The following is a 17,459-nucleotide window of genomic DNA, read 5'->3' as shown; positions in this document are numbered from 1 at the left end:
ACTATATGATTAAATATAAATAAACTTAAAAATTGCAAGCAAGATCTTTGAACTGATGTGAAAATCATATTTAATGAATAATTTTCAATACTACTTGGAGATGGATGATAACAAAATTACGGTGATTACCATATGGTAATGGGATTCATCGAAGGACTGGCAGCAGTCACGTGGTAAATTATCGCGTTCTCTAATCCACATTCGACCAGTACTCCAATCCTACCTGTCTCGTATTATGCATGCACACATGTCCATGTATATTGGAATACCATAGAGAAAAGACCTTATTTACTGTAATTGAGATCATTAAATGTACTCGAGATCATATATATTTTATAGAAAAATAACATTCTTGACATTGTGGAACAAATATTTTAGATGCGAACTATACCTCTAATCGTATGATTTAATTTTCAACGTAAACTCATTAATACACACCAGTTTTATGGTAGTTAAAGAGGATTAAAGGATGACCACATCGTTGTGAGTAGGCACTTTGGAATATGTTTGCATTACTTGATTTGATCCTTTTGGTAAAGATTGCTATACACACACATATAAATATATATATATATATATATATATATATATATATATATATATATATATATGTCGCCACTAACCGAGAATCTTCTCTTGAAGAGAGAAATTGCTGATCTTGTCAAACTATATTGCAAGAAAATATTATACGATAATGATCGAATCAAATCCCTGTACTTGTCGAGTTTTCCAAATATTAGCAAAAATCCTATTAATATCCTATCGAGAAAAATTCGTGAAAATTTTTTAAAGTTGTATTTTTAAAGTTGTAAGTATATATATATATATGTATATATAAAAAATAGTATAGGGCCTAAGAAAAAAAAAAAGAGAAAAAGAGAGAGAGAGAGAGAAATAAGTAGTCAAAGAGAGAAGACAAAGAGCTGTGGATACGAAGAGAAGGGAAGGGATTGGAATGCAGTGGGATGTTGGGCGTGGAGACAAATTGTTGAACAGGGCTTGTGGTTGGACGTACACATGTTCGCCAAAGTTGGGTTACATTTAGAAAACAGGATTACAGTTCGCTTCACGGTTCTACTCGGATGGTGAGTACGGTCGAAGACTATGAAACTGCAATGCACCTGCACATAGTGCGCGCAGGTGGCTTTCAAGGGCTCTGTCTCTCTTTCTCTTTCTCTCTCCCTGTCTCTCTCTCTTTTTCCGCAGCTTTGTTTCCGTTTCTACTGTTGGGCTCGGTGGAAACTGCGATCGGCCGACCGCAAAATCAACTATAATCTGTGCTTCTCTTGCTTCCCGTTCGTTTTCTCACCTCTGACCAATTGTTTTCCCTTTTCTCCTTCTTGTATAGGAGCAATGGATCGATCGGTCGTCCACGAAACGCGATTTTGAAGAAAGAAATCCGAAGGACCGGATGACAAAACACGTGGAAAAATATTCATGAATTGGCGAAAAGTGATGGCGGATAGGACTATATATCAAATAGGAGCTTTTTCGTATATCTCCTGTAGTGTAGTCGTGACAAAAGCAAACATCAAGGATCATCTTGTTTATTCATTCTCGACGAACATTTTCGATCTGTATATATTCTTTTCGCATTGACGATGCACTCGTATATACGCATACACACATGTATATGTATATATACATATATATGTGTGTGTATATATATATATATATATGTATGTATGTATGTACGTATGTACGAAAAGAGAAAAAGATGAAAAAATGTTGGAGCTTTTGGAAATGTTTGAACAAAAAACACGCACACGCAGACAAATGTTACTATATACTCGCAGATATATTTATACCAATATATATATACTTATGTCGATACCTACTTCGTTGGAAGTCGAATGACATCTTTATTGGTTTGTAAGCTCCTGGATAAAATATTTAATGTATCAATATTTTTGAGATCGTATTTTCAAAGCGGCAATCCGAGATCGGAAGTTCTAAAGAGAAAGAGAAACCAGTAATCCAGCATGGATCGAAAGAAAAAGGAAAAATACGGAGAAAAACGTTGCAGCTTTTCGAAAGACACGAACGCTTCTCTATTGGGAACTTACGTGCGACAGGAAACAGCTGCAACATCCGTTTTCTCTTGATCCAGGCCGATTCTTGTTACAGCTTTACGAGCAGCTTGTTCCTCTTACTTTTTACGGCCTCAAGTTATTCGACCGAACGGAAGTTCTTTCAAGAAGAGGCTTGCGTGTTAAAATTATTGGAGCTTTTCGAGTCACCAAAATTCGATTTACTCTAACATAGTATAGGTAATATTGAAAAACTATACGAATTCTTACAAAGTCTACGGGTAACTTTCCTCAAGGAAACTATGAATTAATCAAATAACTTCAACGCATAGACTCTTTCCGTGCAACGTAATATATTAATCATTGCTTCTTTTTAGCTTTTTTATTTCTGTGATCGATCTTGATAACCAAAATCGTCCTAGTGTTTTTATTTTCAATAGTTGTCGTTAACAAAGCTTACGAAAGAAAATAAACCAAGACAAAACGTGTCTCACTGTACGTTAATTAATTAAAAACATTTAGGAGTTGAATTGGGGAGTTTTTGTACAAATCGATATCGGTACCGTAAAGCTTTCCTTCTTTAAACTTATCTTCGAGCTCTCTCTCTCTCTCTCTCTCTCTCTCTTCTTTTTTTTCTGCTTCTTCTTCTTCTTCTTCTTCTTCTTCTCTCGTGCTTTTATATGACTACGAGGTCGTGTCTGCGTTTTACTCTCTCGCACGAGTTATAGAACGACTCTCCATCTCTCTCGGGTACCCTTGTTACTCGCCGTTAATTAGAGTACAGCCTGCTACTGACGACAACTAACTGCAAAGGAGAGTCTTCGCTCCCTCCGACTAGCGGCTCTTGTCAGCCTTCTTCCCATTCCCCTTTCCCTTTTACCCTTCTATTCCTACCTCCACCCTTCTTCCACCCTTCTTCCAAGTATTCGGGTTTCTCCACTTCCGATTCGAATCGTCTACACGACATTTGTGGTTAAAATTATTCCGGTGAATCTCAGCACCGTTCGTGATGGTCCGTCCCTCCCTTCTCAGAAAGTCCAACCCTCCAACAGGACACAAGTTACCACGACAACATCAACCCCGTTATTAGAGCCAACGCCCGGATTTAGATGAAGAAAACTGTTTTCTTCCGTACACAAGAGCATCAACTAACTCGTCATCGACGTTACGATCCAAAGTTTTCGCGTTAAATTTTACGATGCCCGGCGTCGCCGTCCATTTCGAACAATGCCTCGACGTCGAAAGATCGATGACGTCTTCTCCTTGCTAAATGACTATATCATGAAAAATTCATTGTTAATCTTTCTTTTTTCTTTCTTTTTTTTTCTTTTATTTATTTTAAAATGAAATTTCTAACGAAAAAAAAAATCGTAGGGTAAAACATCGTGACATCATCGTCCTTTCATTCTCTTTTGTTAATATACGTAGATATATAATATTTTGTTTTTTAACTTTGTCGCGATTATGTGTTCGCGATATGACGTTGAACGTATTGACGGAAAAATCGAGTTACTTCGTGCACGTTTCGCATTGATTCTCAAGTCGCAAAGCCTCGCACAGCTTTTGGAAAATGTGATTACTTTTCGATCTGTGCTACGTGAATCGAATGTTCATATCGGCAAGATTCGTTGAAGTTAACCGTTCTGACACGATCTTTCTCCTTCTTTTTCTATCCACCCATCGTACGTCCCCTAGTCGAGATACGATAATTTTATTTTCGAATCTCGTATACGTCTTCGAAAGGAACGAGTTTTTCTTATGAAAAAATACATTAGGTAGTTAAATTGTTAGAGTTAAATAAACAAATATATATATACTCACACACACATACACATCTATATATTATAAACACATAGATATGTATAACCTTTCGAAATATGCATTTAGTTTGATTTATGGAACGACGTGTATTTTCAACGAAACATCCTTACAAAGTAAAGATATACCATCAATATCCCATGACTAATAGTTGACGTATCGACAATCCGTCCTGAACTTTCCTACTATCGATATAAAAAAGAAAGAAAGAAAGAAAGAAAAAACACAAAGAAAAACTCAATTTTATTCGAAAATACAGGACAGAAATCTTTTCGTTAACGCTTTAAATTAACTCCTTGATGATTTAGATACGAGTCATTGAAATTTGTCTCTTCAAAAGTATCTGGATCATTTGATTCTCCGGCATTAAATTTCGATTTGTTCGGTAATAGTCTACAAATAAAAAAGAGGAGAAAAACAGATAAATATGCACACATACGCACACACACACACGGCGAAAGAGTGAGAAAAAGAGAGAAAGTGAACAAAGCTGTGATAATTTAATGCATTGCGAATTTGTAGCCGAACGATCGAGACGACACGTTGACTACGATTGAACCCAGGTTCGCCGTAAATTTCTACGTTTGTTCGAGAATATCGAATCGCGCCAAAAACGTCAGCGAGGATTTCATTATCGTGCGAGCCGAGATAGATTGTCCTAGAGAGAGGATGACATGAATTCGCGCTTGCTCTCTCTCTCTCTCTCTCTTTCTCTCTCTTGCTCACTCGTACTTGCTAAAATGAATATCTTCGTGGATATCGCGCAAATTGATCGTCTCGTTCCTCGTCGAGAACCAAACGACTCTTCCTGATTAAAGCTCGCGAACGGAGAACGCTTTTCCTATTTATCAACGGCACGTGTTGCCGTCCGCCACTTCGAGCTTTCGTGCTGAAGGATGGAAAAGAGTGAAAGGAGGGAAAAAAGAGAATAGTGGAAAATGGAATAGGGTGGGGGATAGGTTATATTTATTATCCTATCAAGTTCCTCGTGCTCGGTTCGATATATTAAAGAGAGAGGAAAAAACGTAGATGAGATCGTTTCTAAACAAAAAAAAAATGAAAAGAAAAAAAATAAAATAATAATAATAATAATAATAATAATAATAATTTTCCTCTTTTACCGAATTTTTATACATACATATGTATGAAAACAGAAATGCGTATTATAGAGGAAAACGTGCTGACGACGACGCGGAATTGCCACGAGGAAATCTGAATTCCGTGGACGTCGTTGTTAATCGTTTTAACGCTGGTCCTACAATTTGTTGGACGCCCTTCGATGCTTCTCTCTCTCTCTCTCTCTTTCTCTCTTGCTATTTCTCTGTCCTCGGCGTACAATGACCGAACAAAGTTGATATACCATTAGTTTTAGTCGTTTGAGAACTTTCGGCCCGTGTAGTTCGTTAATTGACACAATCAATTCACCGCTTCGTTCTCGTCCGCTGTCCTCCGCTACTTCGATCTCTCTCTCTCTCTCTCTCTCTCTCTCTCTCTTTCTCTCTCTCTCTCTCTCTATTTCTGTCTTTCTCTCTCTCTCTCCCTCTTTTTCTCTCTCTTGCTCTCTCTCTCTTTCTCAGAGCTTGCGACCTCGGGAGTTTGTAATATTGATCCACCAACTGAACCGATTCTTTTTGTTGCTTCGCATAGCCGAGACACGAGGAATTTTGCGTTATATTTCATCGCCTCTCGCTGGAGTGTTTTTCATTCGTGCGAAAAATATCTCGATGCTTTAAATGCGTCGGCATCGCGTCGAAACTTCAGTCGAGTCATATTTGTTTGTAAGTCGACGCAATCCGACGTTGGTGAAAATTGATGAAAAAAATTAAAAAAAAAAAAAAAAAGAAAAGAAGAAAAAAGAAAGAGAAGAGGAAAAAAGAAGAAGAAAAAAAAAGAAAGGATGAAAAAAAATCAAAACTGATAAATGTAATCGAAACTTTCTTACAATTGCTAAAAAAGAGGAAAGAGAAGAAGAGCATTTTATTCAACTATCGTCTAACTTTAAACCTTGAGCTTAAAGGACGAAGGAGCTTTGTAAAAGGGAAGACCACAAAAGAATTTGTACTTACTGTGTCCGCCAACGTAGATCGGCGTCCACGTGACCTGAGAATAGACCAAGGATGTCGTTGCGAGGAGTACGGCACCAAACCATAAACCCCAACGCGCCACACTCGTTACACTAGTACCCTCGCTCGTCGCCATTTCTCCTCTCTCTCTCTCTCTCTCTCTCTCTCCTCCTTCAATCAGTCCTCCGCCTCAATATCATCTTTCTTGGCTCCTCGCACGCTGCTTTCCTTCTTCACTTTTTCTTTTTTACTCCTCTTCTTTTTCCTTTCAACTTCTAGAAGCACAACGTAATCGCGCGTCACTACGTCGAGCGTTCTACGTCGAAATAACGACCTAAGTAGTACACGATATCACGTATGTCGTTATAAATATATAATATATGTGTGTGTGTGTATATATATATTGTGTATACGTAAATTGTATGTATGTATACACGTATATCCCTCTGTCCTGTCCGTCTCGTCCTTTTATCTTTCAGCGAAACTTCAAAACAACGATAACATCGCGTCCCGGCACAGTTTCTTTTCTTTTCTTTCTTTTTTTTTTCTTTTTTATTTCAACGATCCAATTCGATGACTGATCAAGAATAACAAGCGGAAAAAGTTTATCGTTCGATTTACATCGTACGAAATTTTACGAGGAAAAATTTGCATCCTATCAGGACGGTCTCCTTCATTCATTACCCTCTCACAGGTTTTATTTGTTCATGAACTCCGAACTATATTCTTTCTTTTCCTCTTCCTATTCTCTAAAGACAAAATCATTGGCGTCAAGAGCCTCCATAAAATACTAAGAGATCCTTTCGATTTCTTCCTTTTCTCTTTTCCACTTTCTTCAACGTATTCTTCTTCTTAAGGTCAAATTACGTATCGTAGAAGAACCAAGAACTTCTTCTTCTTTTTTTTCTTCTTCTTCTTCTTCTTCTTCTTCTTCCAATTCTCTTTATCTTATTTCTTCTGTCTCTAAGTCGTTCTCCTCCCTTCTCGAAAGCACTCACTACATCCGCACTCGGTCTTTATCCTATTGCCTGCCTTGTTATTCGGTGGCTTTGCTGCCCAGATCAAACGGAAACCTTTTTCCAAGGGGCTTTGAGGATTGGTCTGTAACAAAACAAGAAACCATTTCATTAGAGACATCTCTCGTTTGAAGCCCGATCATTAAGAGATTAATCAAGAATAACTATATTGAAGAAGAAACTTTCTCACAAAAGGACCGATTATGAAAACCCACAGGATTATAAGAGATAGACAACGATATAAATCTTCTCTAAATTGATTTAGATTTACGTTTAGTTTATACGAATGAGACCATGAATAGTATTACATACTTTTGTCAGACAAAGTATTACCAAGTCTCGCCGGGATTAAATATTTTCTCTGTAGAAAATGTTCGGCCATTACTTTATTACGTCTATTTAAAGTTATTACATTACTAGGACTTAGGAAAAAGAAAGTAAATTCCTTGAACATTCCGTAATAATAAGTAGTATATAAGAAGTAATTTAAAAAATTCTTTAATCCTCCGAACCAAGAATTTTTTCATTTTCCATATCGAAGCAATTAATGCTAATCCGATCGATCGACAAGGACAAGGCAATGAGAAATATAAAAATATCTTGAAAGGTAATAGTTGAATAAGAAAAAGAGAAAAAGAAAGGGGAAGAGAAAGAGAGACAGACAGAGAGAGAGAGAGAGAGATAGAGAGAGAGAGAGAGAGAGAGAGAGAAGGATCAAACCTTGGTCCAATAGTAATTACGATGGTTACCGTTTGATAAAACGAAGCCGATGTCAAAGTAGGGAAAAAATCCCGATAAAGGAGAGATCAGCAGTTATAAAGGTGTCAATGGCACAAAGGCTGGTTATACATTTTCTCTGCCTTTTCGTTTCCCCTACTTTCTTTTTTTTATCCTTTCTTCTCTTCTTCGTTCTCCTCCTATTTTCCTTTTTTCGTTCGAACCATTATTTCCTAGTTTTTTCTGTTCGTTCATTCGTTTGACAATCTCTTCCGTATGTATTATAGAAACAAATAAAAAAACCCCCTTCTGTCGTCATCGTCATTCTATACGACACACCTTTAGAGTTAGCACAAAAATACATCCATGGTGGACGAAAGACTAAAAGGTTAAATTTGCCAGAAATTAAGGATACTAGCTAACCGTCCTAGTAACATCAGCAGCAGTAGTTATATTAGTAGTACTAGTAGTAGTAGTGGTGGTTTGATGATGGCACACAGCCGGGGCAGCGTAAATAACGTTTTCAGAAGCAGAGGGATAATTATCTCGCTACAGCTTCTACTGGGCTAAAACAGATTCTCCGTATACACGGTGACTGCCTTTTTTTTACGTTTCCTACTCTTTTCTTCTCTTATTACCCTTCCTTCTCTTTATTTTTATACAGAGAGCGAGAGAGAGAGAGAGAGAGAGAGAGAGAGAGAGAGAGAGAAAGTAGGAATACGAAGTTCTCCGTTTCTTTTTCTCTCTGTCTGTCTCTGTTTCTCTTTTTCGACTCTTCATTTATATGTAATCGCTCATTAGACTCTTTTCCTAAGTATCTACTTGATTTGCGTAAACAGTTTGCGTGCTAGCATAATCAAAGCTATACTCAAATGCTTTAAACACAACCTGATAAATATTATAACGTCCACTTTTTTCTACTTTCTTTTTTTCGAAAAGGTCGATCGAACTTTTAAAACTTTCACCGATTCAATAAATGTCATTCGAGTCAGCTAGTAAAATATTATGATTGTTACTTGACTAGACAACATTAATTAATTGGGGTTGATTGATTAATTATATGACCGAGTTAACTTGATGCTATTTGTGATCATGGGCTTCGATGTTATATGATTTCGATAATTAAGCATAAGCAATCAATTGTACGAATTTGATATTCTCGAATGTCTTTTTAAAAAGGCAAGGAATAATCAGAGATACATATATATATATATATATATATATATATATATATATATATATATATCCTGTTTCTATCGAATGGACGTATTCCAAGCAATCAGCGTTTTCATGGATTCGAGTTTCGATGATATCAAGGAAACAATCTAAATGAGTTGTGAGAAGGAAATCATTTTCGTTTGACATATCACTTGGAACAATACGAATTTATTTCATACGATATGATACTATAATGGAAATAAATACAACCACATATTATTACTATTCAACAATACTCACAGAAAATAAATTTCCTTGGTGGTAGAATATTACAACGAACGTAGCTGAGTTTCGCGAATGTTACTTACCGACGTGAACGCTACTTCTCATGCTTCGCTCACAATATTAATTTTCCATACATATACATATTCTGTTTCGTTTATTACGTAGGATACTTTTAAACGTATTTTTCTTTTTCTATTCATAAAACAGAGTTTCTTCCTCTTATAAAACACGATATAGTAACATGACAAAGCGTTCGACCAGGTCATCCGTTCTTCTTTATATTTCTCTTGTATTTTTCTTTTTTTTTTCAAAAGGTAATAGAAAAGTTTAAAGTCAAGAAAAGTTCTTTTTATAGGATGCTTTTAAAAGCAAGCAAACGCGTTCAAAATTACTAACAACCTGATTTTTAGATAATAAGGACGCAAGGATTTAAATTTTATTTTATAAAATTTGCTAGATCTTTTTACTGCTCTTTCCCCCTCTCTCTCTCTCTTTTTCTCTCAATCTTATCATTTTCTGCTTTTCTATCACATTTCTCTCTTTATCCCTCTCTTTCTCTCTCAATTTTATCATTTTCTACTTTTCTACTACATTTTTCTCTCTTTATATCCTTTTTTGTCTTTTTCGTTCACACATATCTTTTACACGTTTGATTACTTCCCTACCCGTATAGCTGATTCTGTAACTGGGCGTACAATTACCGTATCCACGCAATCAGTCAGGTTTCTCGTAGCAGCATGGATGTTTACCAGCCGGAACGTAGCACATTTAGTTTCTAATGGACCTTGGCGACGAAGGATAATGACACGTTCGTTCCGCGGCTCGGTGCAGTTTCACCGAAATGTTCCTACTCTGGTATGTTCTGCTCTTGCATCTCTACCTCTTCCATGTCTTCCTACCTGTTCTAAGCATCAGACAATATTTGTTTTTCACTCCGTCGACTACTGCAAACTCAACTCTATGTTTACGAAAGTGGAACTTTTGATAGCAGGCTACCGTGAAAGACATTTCCATTTCTGAAAACACGGTGTGATCCGATTAAAATTAACAGATTCATCAAGAAATGATCGAATAATCCTTTGGGAGGTTTCACGTACAAATGTAAAAATCTGTTTAATTATCAATTAAAAAGTGATTCATCTAATTGACTGATTGCCGAAAACGTCGATATTTTGAAGAGTATGAATGCATTCAAACTTGTATATTTAATTATATACGTACATGTATATGGATAAATATTTCGAAATACGAGGTACGCGTTGCTGTTTTCATTCATGTGAAGTAAGTAGTGCCGCGTTTGCGTCACCTATGAGAGAGAAAGAGAGAGAGAGAGAGAGAGAGAGAGAAGGGGGCTAGAAGTCCTCGTAGTTTCACGAAGTACTTTTAGGATCGTGTGGTTAAGTGCCTGACGAATGGCACACGAGGGAAATTACAAAAGTCTCATTCGTCGACTCTTCTCATTTTCTCGATGCGTCGTCATCCGTTAAAAGATCTCGCTACTTGCAACGATAATCGTTATTTTACACGATTCCTTCGTACGCAATTGAAAAAATAATAAAAAGAATTAAGTACCAACTTTCGTATGAGGAGATCGTTGTTACGAGAAAAAAATGTAGGAAGGAAAGAAAAAGAGAAGAAAATTATAACAATAAGTATGCGGTTGGTGAGCGTGGGATTAACTCGAGAAAAAAAACGAAAGAACTTAGTAAAAATGTTTGCTAAAGAATATACGATATATTATGGCGGCGTCAGAGAATTTTTCTTCGAGATAATCCTACGATTTTTCCTGTATTCTTCTGCAAAACCCGTAAAATCGTAACTCAACTACTGTCGATGCTATACGATTTCAAAAGCTTGAAGGTATTATTTATAACCTTTTCTACTGTATATTCCCTGAACTAGAAAGAACTTCCAACGTCGATGTTATGTATCAATGAACTAACGTATACATACACGTAATGAAACTTTACGAATTTTTATTTTTAAATGGGAAAGAGGAAAACAGACGAAAAAGAAACTAACGAAAATTAATAATTTCATTTCTACGAATGTCGGAACCGTGTAGGATAATCTCGATTTTACTACGAGCAAGATGAATATTTTTTTGGTGGAGCTTTGAAACACACACGCGTGCACGTTCTTGTACATATGATACAAGTGCAATTTATCATCGTGACAATTTCGAACGAATATCCTCCGGTATACTGGTTTCATACCTACTGCCACCCCTTTCGTACTCTTCGCAATATCCCTCGAGGCTTCTCACGGACCAATCATCTTGTTCGTGAACCGCTTCAAACTTGTATCTATGATTAATTGAATCCTTCTATACACCTACGCATATGCAGGCCAACTTCTATCCTGGGGATTAAGATACAAGTTTCTTTACGAGAACGCCTGTAAGAAGAAATAGGAAGGACTTTTATCGAGATCGATAACTTTTCAGACTGTTCTCATCGAAAAAAGTGACATGAAAAAAAATGATCGATCTTCGTGAGTAATGATTTATTCTACAGAAAGAAAGAAAGAAAGATAGACAGACAGATATAGAGACAGAGAGAGAGAGAGAGGGAGAGGAGGGGTGAAAGTGACAGAAAAAATAACGAAAGCACAAGAATTATAACGAAAACAAAAACACGTTATGTATGTATGGTTTTTCCCGAGCAACGTTGAAAAAAATTTGTTCAATAGTAAAAAAAAAAAAACATGCGTAAATATTTATTACCCGCGAATTTATCGTACAAGAATTTCGCGTCCCCTTTTTATTTCTTTTCGTTTGCAATAAAATGAAACACTTCCGACGGATCATTACGCAGCCTTTTGTTCCACCACATGTATCGAATAAATGGAGAGAAATAGTGAAGCGAAAAGAGAAATCGAAAAGGGTAAAAATAAAAAGAGAAAAAGAAATAGAAGGCAACGCGCAAGCTCGAGTATCTATATTTTATCCACTCTACCATGTGAACACAGACGGCTAGGAAGTGCGCACGGCTGTCGGATTTTTACTGCTCGTAAACCTTTTTTACGGTTGCCCATGGCTTTACATACGTATGATCTCGGCTCCAAGCGTTGTTGTATCAGTCGATGTTTCAATGAACGCAATAGTTCTCACGCATACGTTACATTCATATTTTTCTTTTCTCGTTTCCTTGACTCAAATCTATCAATAGTCTTGTTTCTCGTTTCGAAGGGATCATCTTTATGTTTTCTCATCCACGAAGAAGTATGGTATAACATATTATCGTCTTTCGTGTTATTATCACTTTCAAACGACATCCTTTATCCGGATATATATATATATATATATATATATATATATATATATATATGTTTCTTTGTTTAGATACAAAGAGACATGACAATTTTACAAACGACCCTTCAATATTTTTTCATGATTATTTTAACCCATTCACTGCCATCACGGTCTCCGGTATACTGTCACTCACAGGGATTTTACGTCACAGAATTTTTCTTTTATTTACGTCACGTTTTTGTGCAATTCAATACTGTAATGCAATTCGGTATTCTGTTATCCCTTTTCATACAGGATATCGTCAAAATACACTTGTCGATGAATGTGTTAAGTAGAATAAGCTTTTTACTTTTCATACGAATAAATCTAAATGAAATGGATATTCATTCATAATTTCTCAACGGAGCAATGATACCTATTACATGCATGGTACAAAATGTCGAATGGGTATTTAGAAAGTGAATGTATAAAGGGTCAAACGATGCGATATCTTGAAAACACGTAATCCTTAAGCGGAACATTGGCGTAACGGGATCGTATCGCGGGCTAAAACACTCGAATAAAGGTCATCTCTTATTCGAAAGCTCTCTCTCTCTCGACTCAAAGTTTTTTCTCTAATTGGACGCCATTTAGTAACCGCTGTGTAAGAGTTGGAAACGGAACTTGTATGCAACACTATGCGATCGTTTAAAGGTGAAAGAACGAAATACGAAACTACTATTCGCTTTTTCTCTTCTTCTTTTTTTCCTTTTTCTTCTCGATGATAAGAAACTTGAACGTTCTTAGAAACGATCTAATCAAATTCCATTCCGCATGAGCGAGAGAAAGAGAGAGAGAGAGAGAGAGAGAGAAATGAGTTTTCGAGTTACGTTTGGTAACTCGAGGCGACGATGGACTCGAATATCGATGATATAAGCGTAAGTAGAAATTGCATTCTCTGAGAAATAGATAGAGTAAGTATCCCTGATGTTTCGAGCTATCGAAATCGGTTTGGAACTTGGTCTACCTAACAGCAATTCAATCAATACGGAAGGAGCGGTTTGAAACTTAGAAAGCCGCGGTAATTGCGCCCGTTAACTTTTGTTGATCCATCGAGAATAGGTACCAACGAGAGAAGAAGACGAAGAGAGATGGAGAGAGAAAGATGGAGAGGAAAGAGAGAGAGAGAGAGAGAGAGAGAGAGAGAGAGAGAAAGTCGTGACGCATCGAGTTACGTGAGAGTATCGCCCTAAGAACTATCTACTTGCGAGAGGATAGCCCGAAGATCTATCAACTTGCCCCGGGAGGATACTCGAACGCGAACAAACTAATTTACGAAGAACCAAAGTCACTGACTTCCAAAACCGAACTTACTACTTTCTAAGTTGCTTTAATCCTTCCTTTGGAGCTGTGGAAGAAAACAATAAATAAAAGGTTTACACGAACGAATAATGCATACCATTTAAATGGTCTATATTCGTAAGAGAGAAAGAAAGAGAGAGAATAAGAGAAAGAGAAGTCGGTTGATTGGATTCGATTGATAAAAAAATAGAAATTTTTTGGTATATCGAGAATATCTTCGATCCGCTTAAGAATTACCTTTACTTCCTTCCTCTCTCTCTCTCTCTCTCTCTTTTCTCTTTTCGTTTGTTCAAAAGCTAAGCGTTGATCTTGGGCTTAGTTAACAATGACACTCAAAAGTTTCAATAGACGTTTATCTTAGAAAGCTTCGTACACTTGGAATCCGTTGCGACCAATTACTAAGTTTCTCAAGGAATTATTGTTATAATTTCTCTTAACTGTTTATATCCGTTGGTAATTATCGCTCAACAGAGATTTGTTTCGGGTTGTTAATAATTATTCAACCCCCTCGAGGACGTTAATTATCCTGTCTCGTTTCTACTTTTTTATTTTTGTATTCTTTCTTGGTCTCTCTTTTATCATCTCCTTAAACATCTCGACGGGTAATAATAGTAGCCATTGTAGTTTCTACAAACTATTAAGAAACCCTTACGTTCATCCACACCTTAGTTCTACGATAAAGGGTTATTCTAATTACGTTAAGCACGTGTGTTATATTTGTAATAACGCTATGTAAAGGAAAGTGTCGACGTCTACAGGTTGATGACGTGTCCCTTACTCGCCATGACGTCGAGCACATTCTACCGTTCGAACATTCACCTAACGAAGTTTGTGTATGAGCTGACAAGAACTACGGACTTTACCGTAAAGTTTCTCCTGAAAACGGGAAATTTAAACGACGTTATACCACCGACCCATTGTGTCTACGTGTCCGTGGCATAATACTCCTTCAGAGTTCAAAACATGCTTACCAACGTTTTCGAACGAAATCCTATTCGTATTTCCTATTGTGGTTAGTACTGATAGAAAGTACGCATGCGAAAGTTAGAGAAAATGAAATAGATATAGCTATAGAAGCATTTACTTTGTAATACGTATACATCGAAATACATAATATTAACCGAAAGTACAGAAATGTTAGTTTTGAATGATACTTAATCGTTAATATCGCAATAGCGTCAAGAGAGAACAATATCTTTTCATAATTACAATTTTGTCTTATTAATAATTTTTATGATATTTGTTTAGTTTATTTTTGAGTAAGAGAAGATCACTGAAATTAATCGTTAAGATAACAAGAAGTACGAACAAAAGAAAAAGAGAAAGAAACGAAAATTTTAAAGGACTATGATAAGCTATTTAATTCGAAAGGTAACTACTCCTCGTGTACGACTAACGTATGTTAATATCTCGCTAATGCAGTCTATCGTATCCATTTTACTCAGGATTGCTTCTCATTCCTGAACTAAGCACGATCCACCAAATGATTTCGAATTCATGCAGAGTTTCGAGTTGACCATTTCGCTGACTAACGTCGAGAATCGCCTAAATTACGCGCCTCCCGTTACGTCACACACCTCGCCTACGAGAAATCCCGGAATCTATTACGTCTCCTTCTTTACAGATAATGTCACCAAATAGAAAGGAAAAATAAAAAAATGTACATGCAAAATAACGCATCACTGAAAACGTGATGCAAGGAACGTAGAGAAAAAAAAAGGAAATAAACTAGATTCTAAAATTTTTCTTTAAAATTCTAGTCGTTGGAACGAACGAGCGACAGATTAAAAAAGAAAATTGCAAACAGAATGTTAATATAATGTTACGTCGTAAAATCATTATTATATTAGTCGTGCAATTTAATTAAATCACATCATAGTGTTCTGGATTCTGGAAGATAACGAGAGTGAGAAGGAAGGTAAAACGATACAGAGCACCGATATCGGTATTCTTCTCTAGGTTTTTAATTTAAGGATAAGCATCGTGCGAAGTTACGTTTCACGGTAACGTTCGATCGTAACAAATATGAATTCCGTGCTGTTCTTACTGATAGTAAGTACACGAGAGTACGTTTAGATCGTCGGTGAGATCGTCGAAAGGTGAAAGAGAGACAGACAGACAGAGAGAGAGAGAGAGAGAGAGAGAGAGAGAGAGAGAGAGAGAGAGAGAGAGAGAGAGAGAGAGAAAGATAGAAGATTCTCTGAACAGAGTAGAGCGTACTACGTGTGCGTGTACGGATCGTTAAGCGATACGAGGAGTGCTGTACGTGCGACGATTCCGGAAAGAGCGCTTATCTCCTCGTGCATCCCGCTAAAACGACGGCCTCGAACCGATTGTTTATCGATAACGTAGTATCGTGCCTACGATCACGAAACCTCCCCAAAAGATTTTTCTTCTTCACACGATATCTCTCTATAAAATCGTATCGGAGTAGAAAAGGAAGATTGTTATATCGTACTTCAACAAAGATTATATAGGAAAAGTAGACAATGAGAGAGAAGGAGAGAGAAAAAAATAGAAACGAAAAGTATTTTCATCGAAGAGAGTAAGACGAAACAATTCCAATCGTCTGATAAATCCAGAAAGAATTTTTCGTCATTTTTGATCATCGATAAAAATCGTGCACGATCTTAAATCTTTATCGATTGATAAAAAAAAGATAAAGAAAATAAAATCTGTTTCTAAATTGTAATATGTACACGGAATGTTTATGAATGAAATCAAAGTTAATTCAAGCTATCCCTTCGTGATATCGTGTAAATGAAATTTTTCAAAACGAACATTCGCAATGTCAATTATTGAATTTCTCGTTTTTTTTTTATTTTTATTTATTTATTTATTTATTTTTTTTTTTTTGATAACGGATGAAAAGGTTTAGACGGTATTTTCAAGTTTCGAAAAATGAAAATTATTTTCGATTTCGTTGGGTTTCGAGTCACGTGGTCGGGAAAAGCTTTTGAGTCGATGCAGTGAAATGCATCGAATCGTTGCACTCGTTTATAATGCCAAAATTGTATGTATCGCATTCGAACATTCGATCGCGGTACTTATCGCAGACGTATGCCTTCGATAGCAAACGAACGATAAAACGTTCGAACACGAACATCACGATATTTTGCATAGTTTTGGAAGCAGGCGGAAGCAACGCGTACTGTCGCAACACGAATTGTGCATAAATATTCTAACAGTAGTGATAGAATCGTTCTACATACGTTGGAGGACACGCCATCGTACGTGTCGGAATATTCACCCATAGTCAGATAGAACGTTCAGTGGGTGATGATAAAGTGAAAAATAAAAGAAACTAATAATAACCGATCAACCGAGAAGAAATTAATTTTCATTTAATTTTTCTCTTTTTCTTTTGCGTTATCACGCGCTCTTTTAAACACACATATCGATTTTCAACGACGATTCTATAATTATGCGTGAATATATAATATACGTAATAATAATAATATTTATTAATTCGATAATGAGAACTTATTAATGATTCGTAATTATAAAACCACCACGTAGTAACAACCGATCATACCATGAGAAACTATAATACTATTTCGATAAATGTATAAAGTAAATTGCAATCGTCGATAGGATTCGACAAATAAATTTCCTGCGAATGTGATCATTTTTATCAATTTAATATACGATAATTAGTATTCGTTGCATTGATTGCATCAATGATAATCGTGCAAGCTTGAAACTTCGTTGTCATTGATTTGTACGAGTTTTATTGAGTGAGAAATAACAATGAAATATAAATCGTTCGTCGTCGAAG

General features: G+C 36.3%; 1 protein-coding gene across 3 annotated transcripts in view; it reads right to left on the bottom strand.

Moving 5' to 3' along the window:
* LOC122632240 overlaps positions 1-17,459 on the bottom strand; it is a 151,189-nt gene that overhangs the window by 115,304 nt on the left and 18,426 nt on the right. Inside the window, exons 1-3 of one of the 3 annotated variants that reach the window (XM_043818817.1) lie at positions 12,045-12,185; positions 11,304-11,484; positions 5,915-7,012 (exon numbers count right to left, since the gene is read on the bottom strand). In XM_043818817.1, coding sequence (XP_043674752.1) covers positions 5,915-6,047 — 133 coding nt within the window. In that variant the 5' untranslated portion in view covers positions 6,048-7,012; positions 11,304-11,484; positions 12,045-12,185. Of the gene's footprint in view, positions 1-5,914; positions 7,013-11,303; positions 11,485-12,044; positions 12,186-17,459 lie in introns of those variants that run through there. The other 2 variants (XM_043818815.1, XM_043818816.1) reach the window with 2 other exon arrangements.

The sequence above is a fragment of the Vespula pensylvanica genome, chromosome 10, assembly GCF_014466175.1.
Source record: "Vespula pensylvanica isolate Volc-1 chromosome 10, ASM1446617v1, whole genome shotgun sequence".
Lineage (NCBI taxonomy): Eukaryota > Metazoa > Arthropoda > Insecta > Hymenoptera > Vespidae > Vespula > Vespula pensylvanica.
This window is presented reverse-complemented; position numbering and strand designations above follow the sequence as displayed.